General features: G+C 35.0%; 1 protein-coding gene across 1 annotated transcript in view; it reads left to right on the forward strand.

Annotated features, from left to right (window-relative positions):
• Positions 1 to 2,585: 2,585 nt before the first annotated feature.
• LOC126973411 (uncharacterized) overlaps positions 2,586 to 13,797 on the forward strand; it is a 139,271-nt gene continuing 128,059 nt past the window's right edge. The window contains exons 1-6 of the mRNA XM_050820674.1: positions 2,586 to 2,785; positions 3,092 to 3,295; positions 3,559 to 3,645; positions 4,644 to 4,712; positions 5,155 to 5,244; positions 5,960 to 6,047. Of these exons, the coding sequence (XP_050676631.1) occupies positions 2,749 to 2,785; positions 3,092 to 3,295; positions 3,559 to 3,645; positions 4,644 to 4,712; positions 5,155 to 5,244; positions 5,960 to 6,047 (575 nt within the window). The 5' untranslated portion in view covers positions 2,586 to 2,748. The remainder of the gene's footprint in view (positions 2,786 to 3,091; positions 3,296 to 3,558; positions 3,646 to 4,643; positions 4,713 to 5,154; positions 5,245 to 5,959; positions 6,048 to 13,797) is intronic.

Here is a 13,797-nt window from a genome sequence, read left to right on the forward strand (position 1 = left end):
ATTCTATACCACCTTTATTATAAGACTTTGAAAGCCAGAACTTATTATAATCATCATAATATTATTTAAGAAAGACACTCACTAACTAACTAGAAAACTCAAGTTCCGCAATCAAGCGGTTACAAACGCTATGTATTTTGCCTACGATTTCACTTCTGGTTGATTAATCTATGACACCTACTATTTGTCCTTGTCGCGCTGCAGTTGACATCATATTCTCTATCTTGCTCGAACCACCGTGTTAATAATTCGAGATTTATTTGTAAATAAGAAATAAAATCGCGATAAAATACAAACACGACGTTCTTTTATATAATTTCGCATGGTATGAAATACCTTCACTTTTATATATCTTGAAAACATACTTTTTACATTTTCTTAACACACAGTTTGGCAATCTAGATTATTATTGTCACGCCACGAAAACGTTCCGCTTAGCTCGCTGCTATTAGCCGACTAAATGAAATTACGACAATTGTCTGAATTTGTCTGCAACATTTTGCGCGCGCTAGTGCGTTATCTACCTCTTTATTGTATATAATATCATTGATTATGACAGTAATCACAACCATCATGTTCACGTAGCATCCTTACACAATGAATTCAAGCTCTAAAGGTTGATGCATCCATTACACGTTAATTTATATTTATACAGTTAATTCTTTCTTAGTTTTTATGAAATGATTTACATTATTATTTAAACATATCTCACATATTGGATGCAGCACCTTACAAAGTAATTTGTCATCTATATTACCGCCATTGTAAAATACTATATTTGATTGAAAAGAGTGGCCGTTGAGTAACTTGTATGTTTTTTATCACGAGCTCAACTTTTTACGAACATAATATAGTAAATTCAGTAATTAAAAAGAAATATTTGTAGTGATGCTTAAAAGCGCAAAATTAGTTTAAGCCTGATTGAATAAAGTTAATTGATTTTGACTTTGACTATCCACGGTTTGCTCTAGATTCGTATTCTCCTATCATTTCCCGAGAACGTTAACTGAACCATAACTGGATCGGAGCCGCGCGTTAGCGACATTTGAATAACATGCTCGCTCGAAGTTACCAATATTGTACCAATAGTAGAATAAATCTATTACTATTAAAAAGGGTTATCTATATTTTATATCTTTAAACGAGCAATTCTTTTGATATATATATTCAGATTATATATATATATATATATATATAGAAACGGCTCCAACGATTTTCATAAAATTTAGTATACAGGGGATTTCAGAGGCGATGAATCGATCTAGGTTTCAAATTAAAAAAATGTTTTTATCCGTGTTTTAATGAGAGCAGCTACAATAACATTAGAATACAAAAGTAAATTTCGCCACTATATACAAGACTTTAATAGCTCAGAAGGGACATGACGTGATCCGAAAAGCACAAGACCCCGGTTCAAATCCAGATGTCCTATTTATTCTTCAAGTCTTGTACAACCTTAAAATCCGAGCAGAGCTCGGTCGTCCGGATATTGATTTTTTAAGTTGTCAATTCAACCAAACGTCAAAATTTTGCAGTATTAACATCTCCGAACAATTGCCGTTCCGTCTTGTTACAATGCATGGTACGTTTTCTCTAAATCGGAACGTAATTTCATCACAACCGGTCTACTGTTATTCAACGAAAAACGAAGTTTCCTACTATGGTTCCATTCGCTCCGTAGTTTCGTCCCGAACGCAAATAATTTGACATTTCGATCCTCTAAACCACAGAACAGTTTAAAGAGATGTTTTTAAACTGTTGTGTGCTCTAAACCTACTGAATGACCCGTAGTATTCACAACAATTGCTTCCTCGACGACTATGGAGTATGGATCCTTCCTCGTACCTAGGATGTAAATACTAGGTACGTAAAAAGAGGCGGGACTGCCTCAGTAAAAATTTTAATTCAGTTTAGTATGGGTGGGACAGACGCCTTAAAGTGACGTTTTCAGAAAACTGTAGTGCCATAGTAGCAAATCTGTGGTATATCTTCCACAGAAGCCACAGTAGGAAGAATAGAATTGTGTCACTGGCCACTACCCACTGGCAAAGAGTATAATAATATATAGGGAAAAGAGAGCCCTCTCTACGCATTATGAGCTGTCTATTTGAAAGCTGGCGCCATCTGGAGATTGGCCCCGAAAATAACTATATATAAGCTCAAGATTATAAAATTCATTTTTAATGTTCTGACGCAATTAAATAACTAACTCCACTTTTTAATGTAGGTATTGCAATTTTTTACCATGTTGAAATTGCGCGTAGAGTTAGTTATCTAATTTTGTCACAACATAGAACATAAAGGATAGATTTAGTAGTGTAAATATGCAAAATGGAACACGAGAGGTACATACATGTGCAAACGCTAGGCGTAGCCGCCATTTTATGACCAGTGGATGCTGGGTAGTAACCCAAATAAATAAAAGTTGAAAGGTTTCAAAGCGAGTGACGGCTGCCAAAGCTTATATTTTCGGGCCAACTAACAGATGGCACTACAGTCTTCTGTAAACGTCACTTTAAGACGTCTGTCCCACCCCTGCTCACTGGTCATAAAATGGCGGTTACTTCTAGCGTTTGCGCGTAGCTCTCGTGTTCCATTTTGCATATTTTTGGTATTGAAATCGAAGTGGAAGTGCGTCTAGTCGAGCCTTGCTGTTGCGAATTCACTCCAAAAATCTCCTTATTCTGTGAATTTCTACTTTTTGTGATAGAGACACTTTTGCTTGTGGAATATATAAACTTTGGTGCAATGCCGAGACGTTGTGCTTTCGGTTGTGCGCTCCGTAGTAAGTAAATTATTCTCTTAAATCTTAACAGTATAGTTTATTGACTAATCTAGTGATAAATAAAGTATCATATAAGGTTGGTTCTACTCTCAGATTCTACTACCGGTCCGTAGATTGAATTTGCAATCATGGTTAAAACTATTATAAACATACCGGTTTTCTGTATCTTGCCCCAAAGATTAAACTCCAATCCCTCTAATCACCTTATGTCAGACTTCAGCCTAGCCCAATACTAGGTTATCACAATTTGTCTGATGGCTTTAACAGTCACTCAATTTATTTAATAATGTTATTTATTATTTTCAGAGATTCCAATGCATCGTTTCCCAGATGCTATCAAATTTCCTGAGCAGTTTAAAACTTGGGTCAGTCTTGTTGGTGGAAACCCTGAAACATCTGATTTTGATATATATAAGAAGAAGAGAATTTGTGATATACACTTTTCTGACAAACACAGAAATCGTAATCAACGGCTTAACACATTGGCAGTTCCGATGCTTCATGTGCCTGGTAAGTCCCCTAATTTAACACATATTGAGTTAATATTCTATTCTATTCCTTATTCTGTCAGATTTAGTCACACCACTAAGAATCTTTGTTGAGTTTATGGTTTTTTTGAAGGTATATTGTATCATTATGGAAACACCTGATTTTCTTACACAGTTGTGATTACAAAATTCAATGGTTGCATTTCTACCTGAAACTGGTTCATTATCAGTGTAAATCATTAAATTGATAAAACATAACCTTTACATATTCACATTAATTTTTAGGACAAGTTCAGAGTCAAGACGTAATCTTAGGACAAGCTTCATCCACAAAACATTTACTGCCTACAATAATACAGCAAGACTGTTCAGGTAAATAATTTTTAAAACTTATTTACAATATTTTATTCACTTTATTATATATTATGAATGTCAAAAATTATACATTTTTCCATTTATCACTACTTTGAAAAAGCTTGAGATGAGAAGAAGTGGCAAATAACTCATTCCCATTGTTTTAAATGAAAATTTACAACTTGACCTATCATGATGTAATTTATACCAAAAGAGTATTGCAATTATTAATAAATGTGTGTGTCGTAAAGGTTACTATAACATAACTGACATTCTTAATGATACCACAGAAATGGCATGGAGTGGCCACCCTCAGGGTATTAAATAATATTTTTTTTGTATGATTTAACATTGTTACCAAATTTTTATGCAAAAAAAAGAAGCCCCCTGAGTATCTTATGCCCTTTCTTCTCAGGTCTGAGGTATACTTTTTCCAATAGGTAGTATTGACTTTCTGTAAGTGATATTATATCCTATTTTGAATAAAATATTCAGAAAGAATATTAAGTTGAAATTAGTAAAGTGTTTTTATGCAAGATGTATTTTTAATTATAACTTATTTAACAAGAGTTTCGTGTAGCTTCCATTACGGTGAAGGGCTAAAAAGAACAGATTCTATGAAGTATACATTGTCTATACTCTGACAAAGACTAAAAGAATGACGTAGATTAAACAGTATGCATACAGAGAACAAATACTATTTTATAGACATATTTTAACACAAACTCAATTGCTGATAAAAATCTGTCAAAATAAATGCATTTATGTATCTTCTTAAAATTATTAATATTTATGGACACACACGTACAAAATTTTGATGTATATCATGGTTGTAATTTTAAAATCTTGGGCCCATAAAATGTTATTGATTGAAAATCCCAGATTTGATCTTAATGTCATGTTTTCATTTCATTTACATAAGATTTTAAAAATCACAATAAAAGTTCTCCGTTCCTTGCCTGCGTGCTGTGGCGTACAAATAATCATTAATCTATTATTATATTTATTATTTACAGAGCCGTATGTGAGCAACTTTATTTTAGAAAAAGGATCAACTTCAACAACATTCCAACCTGTGCCTGCAGGTAAAATTCACATATTTTTTTCAATTTGTTGGCTATTATCAATAATAATAAATATATAAATTAATGATTATATTTTGTTTTGAACACATACCAAAATATAATATAATAAATTTCTATCTATCATACACAACTAAACCATAAATAAAAATAAAACCAAAATTATATAATTTTAAATTTTGCTAGTAGTGTCGGTATGTCTTTTTTTCTATAATGGTTTTGTTTGACAGCTTATTTCAACCTGTGATTTAATTTGAGCTCTAGACTCTTAAGAATTGCTGCCCTGGTTGTACATTTTCTGTGTGCTACTTCATTATGATTTGATTTTTGGTTTTATTTTAATTTTTCTCCATTATCATCTGATTGAAATGATTTGAAAGGTATAGTTAAAATTCACTCTGACAAAGTGGGTAACAAACTACATAAGTATTATTTCCAATTTCAGATGCATCTCAACAATGTGTTTCAGCAAAGTGCTTGATGCTGGAACATAATTATAGTGTTATTAGCAAGCCTAAAAGAACAGCTCTAAAAGGTATGTATTAATATTATTATAATAACATTACAAATGGGAAAGATTCTGATTTCTTTTGAAAATATTGTTTTTATACTTTTTATCCAAAAAGTGCTGAATATATTTGTATGAAATTTGGCATAGTTTATAATCTTTTGTCTGGGTGGGCAAAGTAGTTCCCTCATAGTCCCGGAGCTGGGGACAAAAATCAGCAAGATTTTTGTAATTGCCCATCATTTATTTTGTAGTATATGAGTCAGCAAAGTTAGGGAGTAGCACACCTGACGGTGGCGGGCTTTGATGTAATATTACAACACACATAAGAAATTAAACATAATAAGAAATTCGAAAGTTCTTTATTTAACAAACATTTACCATAAATGTGACAGTAATTTTATAACAGCAGATTAATGCATGACATAACATAAGACTATTTAGCCATATATGTATTTTTTGATGAAGGCAGCATTGGTACCTGATAGGATTTAGAACAGCTAATGTCTGAAATTTTGAATATATTTTTATTCATTACTAGCTGACCCGACGGACGTCGTGTTGTACATATTAAATTCTTCTTCATATCAAAACCTTTACTGGACTTACAAAAAATTCAAGACCAAAATTAGCCAAATCGATTGAGTTTTATCAAGACTAACGAACAGCAATTCATTTTTATGTATATTGACTTTAAGACTTAATCTACTATACAATTTGTAAATGAAACATTCTTTCACAGATGTAATGGCTGCACAGCGCACAAAGATCAAGCATCTTCAAGCAGAAATATCGCGCTTGCGAAGAAAAGGACAATCTTTCAAAGCAAGGTCAAAATTTAAAAAACCAGATCAACTATTTTTAAGAATGCAGTTGAAAGCATCTAAAAAACCAAAAATGATAGAAATAAAAATGATTATATAAAAGCAATAGAATAGAATAATAAAAATTGGTTATGTTATCCAAATCAAGAATTCGAAAATTGCCTCAATGACATTCAAAATATAATAAGTGGGTTCTTAAAAACAGATATATGGTTGAGGGAGGCGATGGTTGGCTCATGTGTCATGCTCGTGAACGGGCGCTGCTTGTGGTGGCAGGATGATACTGTTGCCGGAGACTCTTAAAAGTTATTGCGTGTATATATATGGATATACATATTTATTTATGGTATATGTGGATGATGCAGCTACTGTACTCAATAACTTTTGTATTAATTTACATTTACTTTTTTGACTTACTTGTGTAAGACATTGACTATTTGACGTTTGAGTGTGTCTGTTGCGTCATTTTACATAAAATATTGTAATTTGAAATGATTTGTAAATCTAGATATAAAAGAGTGGCAATGAGATTCTTGCTACTTCTTCTCATTAGCTCAACCCTTTACGAAGTAGCCGTAGATTCAATAAGAAAATTATTTTTATTTTTTTTTTTGACAATCGTAAGTGTCATTTCCGTGACCTACGAATATGAATAATCTGATTTTGATTTCATATACCCAAAAACATATAAAAAAGCGTATTATATTAATAGCAGATGTTATGGTAGATTATCCTTTTAACCTGCACCGCACATAAAGAAAAGTTAAAACAATATTTTAATAACACAACTGTAAATGTTATTTTGTATAGTTGGTGCAGTTCGATCAATCGAATCTTGTCCGGAAAATTAAAATATTATGAGGGTGAAGATGAAACAAAAACAGCTGCCCAACAATATTATGTGACATTAAAATGTTGACATTTGATAGGTTACACCTATCTAATTTTTATAAAAGACAGATAGCTAAATCGCTATCCTTTTATTTATTTTATAACTCAGCCAATTATTTGGCAACCCGGTCCTGCTTCAATTGAGCAGGTTAGTAAGTCGATTAACACTGCTTCTATTGAGCAGTCTTATAGTTTAGTTTCTCGTTTGGAATATGTTCCAAATTATTTAAATTTGTCAATAAGACAATAGGGGACTCCTCTATCAATATTATAAATACACAATGTATATAATAATAAACATAATAATTGTAAAGTTATAAACCTGATGCACCAAAATATGCAAGGATTGTTAGGTAATGAACTGGAATTGGAGTTACTAATGAACCATGAAAATATTGATATCTTATGTCTTACTGAACACTGGCTTAGAAAATATGAGCTCATTTTTAACTCCAGTGGTCATCGGGTGGCAGGTGTGTTTAACAGAGAAAAGGCAACACGTGGCGGCTCTCTTATACTTATAAGTAAATCATTTAAATTCAAAGACCGTAAAGATGTTGTGGGCCTCTCTGTTGAACGTACCATTGAAATAGCCTGTGCAGAGCTTGAGTGTGCCATTGTTGTAAGCATATACAGACCCCCGATGCATTATATGAGTTATTTGAGAGTGTATTGGAGGAGGTTCTATCAAAATTATCAGAATCTAAGAAATATATTATGATTTGTGGTGACTTTAATATTAACTTATTAGAAAAATCCACCACAAGTATTAGATTCAAATCTTTGTTTAAATCATATAATTTATCTAATATTTTCTTAGAACCTACTAGAGTAACCAGCACCTCTAAAAGCTGTATTGATAATATTTTTACTAATTATAAACCTATTTCTCAATCAATAATTAGTTAACTGAGCTCAGACCACTTTGGTCAATTAGCCTCTTTTAATATTGAAGGAAACAAATGTACTTCAACTAAAAAGTTTATGTTTGTTCCGGTAAACAATAGGCGAATGGAGAAATATAGAGGCAATGTTTCAGAAAAACTCTAAAACTTGTATTTGAATTATAACAGTACTCCAAATGAGATGTATGGTAAGTTATTTAAAATAATTAAAACAGAGTTTGCTTCTATATTTACTTCAAAGACAGTCAATTCGGGTGGTCTCTTGTTATTTAACAACTGGGCAACAGCTGGTATTCATAAAAGCAGACAACGGTTATATGAACTATATAGTGAGAGATCATCATGTAATCATGATGCATCTTTCCTTGTATATGTGAAAAATATTCAAAATTATTTAAGAAAGTATGTACTATTGCTAAGTCAATGCATATTAGAGAAATAATCAAAAATGCTTCAAATAAAATAAAAATGACTTGGAAAGTGTTAGGAAAAATGATAGGAATAAAAACACTGCGATGAGATTACACTTGATTTTAATACTATGAGCGATAACAAACAAGACAAGTACGTACATTACCAATGACCATTAGCAGAGAACAGGAAGTTAAAGGGCTGACGTCTATTTGACATTACATATGTCACACTGAGCACAGACAAAATAAACTTTTAGGTTGCGTTTACATTTAAGCAATAGCTTCAACACTGGCCCTTAAACGCAAGCTAAACATAAACTACAACTTAACAAAGTTACATTCTAACTTAGTTCAGTTAAAACACAAACATTATAAGTTAACCTATGAACTTGTTAGCAACTGACTTGTGAAATAATTATGCTTTTCTTTACAAAGTGCTTTAGTTAATATGTCTGCTAACATATTTGCAGTTGACAAGTATTTTATTTCAACAACACCTTTATTAACAATTTCTTTAATAAAATGATGACGTATATCAATGTGCTTTGTTCTGGAATGAAATACAAAACTTTTACATAACTTAATAGCAGATTGATTGTCATTATAAATCGTGATTTTAGCCATGGTACCAAAAACTTCAAATAAAAATTTTCTAATAAATAAAGCTTCCTTACATGTGTCTGACAACGCCATGTACTCTGCTTCAGTGCTTGACAGAGCAACAGTGCTGCTTGGGTTCTTTGGTAAGTTTAAGACCTGTCTCCATGGGTGTTGCAGCTGGTTTGCAGTCCTCCATGCGAAACTTTTTCAGTACCTTCTGGATGTAGTTCGACTGATTTAGGTAAATTTTGTTATCTTCCCTCATCAGCTTCATGCCAAGTACATGCTGAGCTGGCCCTAGATCAGTGATTTCGAATTCCTCCTGTAGTTCCTTCTTTATTTTATCCTTTCCTTGAAAATCTGGTGATGAAAATACAATCAAGTCGTCCACATACAACGCTATGATCATCATTGATCCATTTTCACACTTAAAGAATACGCATGGCTCAGAAGTCAAGCGGCAGAACTTTAATTTGTCACAGAGCACCTTAGTAATTTTATCGTACCAAGACTTGGAAGCTTGTTTAAGGCCGTACACAGCCTTGTCGAGCTTATATACCATATCTTCGCTCCCTTTAACCTTGAAACACTCTGGTTGCTCCATGTATACTGTTTCCTCAAGATCTCCATTGAGAAAAGCAGTTTTCACATCAAGATGTTCCAAATCCAAGTTGTATTCTGCTGCTAGAGCAAGAAGCATTCTTATTGTGGAGTACCTTACTACAGGTGAAAAAGTATCCTGGTAATCTATACCATATTTCTGGGTATAACCTTTGGCAACCAAACGAGCTTTAAATTTTATGAGCTCACCATTAGCACCATATTTCCTTTTAAAAATCCATTTACATTGAACGGGCTTATGGCCAGGTTTACGTTTTGTCAAAGTCCAACATTTGTTCTTAATGAATGAATTATACTCATCTGTCATTGCCCTCCGCCAACTGTCTGAATCCGGTCCCTTCAGTGCTTCGGTTGCAGTCTGCGGATCATCAGGGTAACCATCAGCCAGTGCCACAAAATTAGCAATTAGGCAGGACCCATCAGCTTCTTCGTAGGAGGTGTCTTCCTGCTCTGCTTGAGCCAGCGTGTCATCTCCTGGAACGTAAGTATAATCCAAACAGTTCTCCGTTTCAGAACTTGTGTTATCGCTCTCAGAATCATACAGTGTGATCATGCTGATCCTCTGTTCCTCTCTCTGTGATAATCTCATGTCATCAGATTGATCAGAACTCACAGTGGATGATTCTGATTGCTGAATTTCATTAGAAATCAGACTGTTGATGTCAACAATAGGATGTTGCTTGAAACTATCATCATGTGACATGTCTTTGTTCCAAAATTTATTTTCTATGAACACAACATTGCGAGAATTGACACAGTTTCTGTGGTTCTCAGTATCTATTAGTCGGTAGCCTTTCGACTCTTCATTGTATCCCACAAAAATATATGGTTTGCTTTTAGGATCAAGTTTCCTCCTATTCTTTACCATAGAATAAGCTACACAACCAAAAATTCTTAAATGGTTTAGATTTACCTTCTTGTTTGTCCACTTCTCCTCGGGGGTTTCACCAGGAACGGCCTTGGTAGGACTGCGGTTCTTTAAGTAGACTGCTGTGTTCACTGCCTCTGCCCAGAATTTCTTTTCCAGTCCAGCGTCACGCAGCATGCATCTAACCTTCTCCATCACCGTCCTATTGGCCCGTTCCGCGACGCCATTTTGTTGTGGGCAGTCGGGGATGGTCTTCTGGTGTTTGATCCCGCAGGTCTTTAGGTATTCCTTAAATTTAGAACTCATATATTCTCCGCCTCTATCACTTCTAAGAACTTTTAACTTCTTCCCAGTTTCATTCTCCACAAGGGCTTTGAATTTTTTGAAATTAGCAAAAGTTTCATTTTTTGATTTCAAAAAATAGACAAACTGCTTTCTTGTGTAGTCATCGATGAAACTAAGTATGTACCTAGCACCACTTATAGAGGGAACCTGTATGGGACCACATAAGTCTGTATGTATTAAACCCAGCACTTCTGTCGCTCTACTACTTGATTTCTTAGGAAAAGGGAGTCTACTTTGCTTTCCTTCAACACAAGACACACATTGCTGAAAATCAGAAGTATTAAAATGAGCGCCAATTGCCATACCTTTTTGCAAAAGTTGCATACTTCTTAGATTAAGGTGACCGAGCCGCTTGTGCCACACTTCCTGGGATTTCAAGTCTGCCGCAGCTGATGCCATCATACTGCACTCCTGTTCCTCTGCAGTACAAACGCTATCAGACACAGTATCTAGCTGATAGACACCATTGACATGGGTACCTGTAGCTAAAATCTCGTTATTATCATAGATAGTACATGATGTACTATCAAAAGTAACAATATAACCTTTTTTGGTCATGGCACTGACTGACAACAAATTAGTACTTAAATTAGGAACATAATAAGTATCACTTATTGTCCTTACACAGTCTTTCAGCTGCACTTTTACTTGACCTAACCCCGCAGTGGATAGCTTTGCACCGTTTGCAATGCACACATCCACTGTTTTTTTCGGATCACATCCTACCATCACTTTTGCACTGTTACACATATGATTAGTGGCTCCGGAATCAATGTACCACTTGTTACTATTCACATTCACAGAGAGAGCCGTCACAAGCGCCTTGTTTTTAACAGGAACCTTCTTCTGCGAGCTCCTCGGTGGATGCCTCGTTCCCAGGCTGCTACTGTAGTTGCTTGCAGTTGCAATCTTTCTCTCCGGACAGTTCCGAGAAAGGTGTCCTTTGCCGTTGCACTTAAAACATTTGAATTGTTTCTGTGTGTGTGTGGTGACTAAGGCTGTACCACCTTCGTTCTTGTCTTCACGCCTTTGTACCTCTTGTAATAGTTTAGAGGAGATGGTATCGGTCGTCAACTTGGAACTAGAATTCTCAATTGCCATGATGAGCGGGTCGTAGTCTTCTGTGAGTCCACTCAACATTATCACTGCAACAAATTCATCATCCAGAGGTGATTCTATTTCCTCCAGTTGGTGAGAAATCTCCTTAATTTTGTGTAGGTATGACTCCATCGAGGGATTTTCACTCAACTTGGTGCTGAAAAGACTCCGCAGCAGGCCCAATCTTCTGCTCAGACCACGTCCTTCATAAGCCTTTTTCAGTATGTTCCACGCCTCAAACGCGGTTTTGGCAGAACGGATGTACGGTATTACCGTCGGTGCCACAGAGAGCGCGATCCTCGCCAACGCTTTCTCACCTTTATTTTTGTCGCTTTCGTTATTGGTTTCAACGAAGTCCCACAATTCCTCGTGAATTAATAGCATGCGCATAGTAAACTTCCAAGTGGAGTAGTTTTCTGCCCCTTTTAGTTTCTCCATACCTTGTGCAAGCGGGGACGCCATGTTGTTCACCGAAGCAACGAAGTAACGCGTGCGTGATGAAAAATTGGTACGCGTAATCTCGCCGAAATAAATATTTTTTCCTATTCTCCCAACCACGCTCTGCTACCATGTTAGGAAAAATGATAGGAATAAAAACACTGCGATGAGATTACACTTGATTTTAATACTATGAGCGATAACAAACAAGACAAGTACGTACATTACCAATGACCATTAGCAGAGAACAGGAAGTTAAAGGGCTGACGTCTATTTGACATTACATATGTCACACTGAGCACAGACAAAATAAACTTTTAGGTTGCGTTTACATTTAAGCAATAGCTTCAACAGAAAGTTATTAACTAGGAATCTGGAAGAGCAAAAGACTGCAAGTTTGAATATAATCTAATAATAAACAATACAAAAATCCACTCTGAGCAGGAAGTAGCTTCTGCTTTTGAGAATTTTTTTTCTGACATTCCAGGTTCCATCTCAAGCACCCTTGTCTCCTCCACCAGTTTTGCCGAGTCACTTCTTTTGGAAAATGTTAAGGAATGTAAACAAAATTTCAAATTCATTTTTGTTAGCCCAGCAGAAATAATTAAACTTTCAGATCCTTAGAAATGAAAAAAACTGCTGATATATGGGGCATATCTGTAAAAATAATAAGTTCTGTTATTGACGTCATAGCACCATATCAAGCACTAGTTTTTAATAGCTGTATTGAACATGGCGTGTTTCCTGACCTTCTGAAGTATAGTAAAATTACACCAATATTTAAATCGGGACTCACTTCTGACCCGAATATGTCATATATATATAACGGTCGGCAACACTCACATATATGTGAGTGTTGCCGAACCTTAGTAAAATTTTTGAAAAAATTATTTTAAGCCAAATGCTTACTCACTTACGCTCGACTACTGGGAGGAATCACAGAATGCACTTGGTATCTTCTGTGATTTATCTAAGGCTTTTGATTGTTTTCAACATTCAACGCTGGTCAGGAAGCTATGCCACTATGGTATAAGAGGATCTGCACTCGATCTTCTGATCTCATATTTAAATAATAGGATTCAGAGGGTCGAGGTGAATGGCAGGAGATCTCCTGGGACTCCTCTCGCTATGGGGGTACCACAAGGGTCTATTCTTGGACCCTTCCTCTTCCTAATTTATATAAATGATCTACCTAACCTTATAGAAAAAAAACACAAGGTGGTATTGTTTGCGGATGACACTTCACTTATATTCAAAGTGTAACGAAGCCAAGTTTTATATGACGAAGTAAACAATGCTCTATCTGACATCGTGTACTGGTTTAGCGCCAATAACTTATTGTTAAATAATCATAAAACCAAATATATTAAATTCACCGCGCCCAAATGCCAAAAATGTAGATGCGAATATTTTATTAAATGGAGAGGTGGTAAAACCAGTGGAATCTGCTATATTTCTTGGCATTACTCTTGATTCCAAATTGCAGTGGGGCCCCCATATTGAAGGATTGGCGAATAGGCTTAGTTCTGCAGCATATGCGGTTAAGAAAATCAGACGGTTAACTGACATAGATACGG

Source organism: Leptidea sinapis, chromosome 29, assembly GCF_905404315.1.
Source record: "Leptidea sinapis chromosome 29, ilLepSina1.1, whole genome shotgun sequence".
NCBI classification, from domain to species: Eukaryota; Metazoa; Arthropoda; class Insecta; order Lepidoptera; family Pieridae; genus Leptidea; species Leptidea sinapis.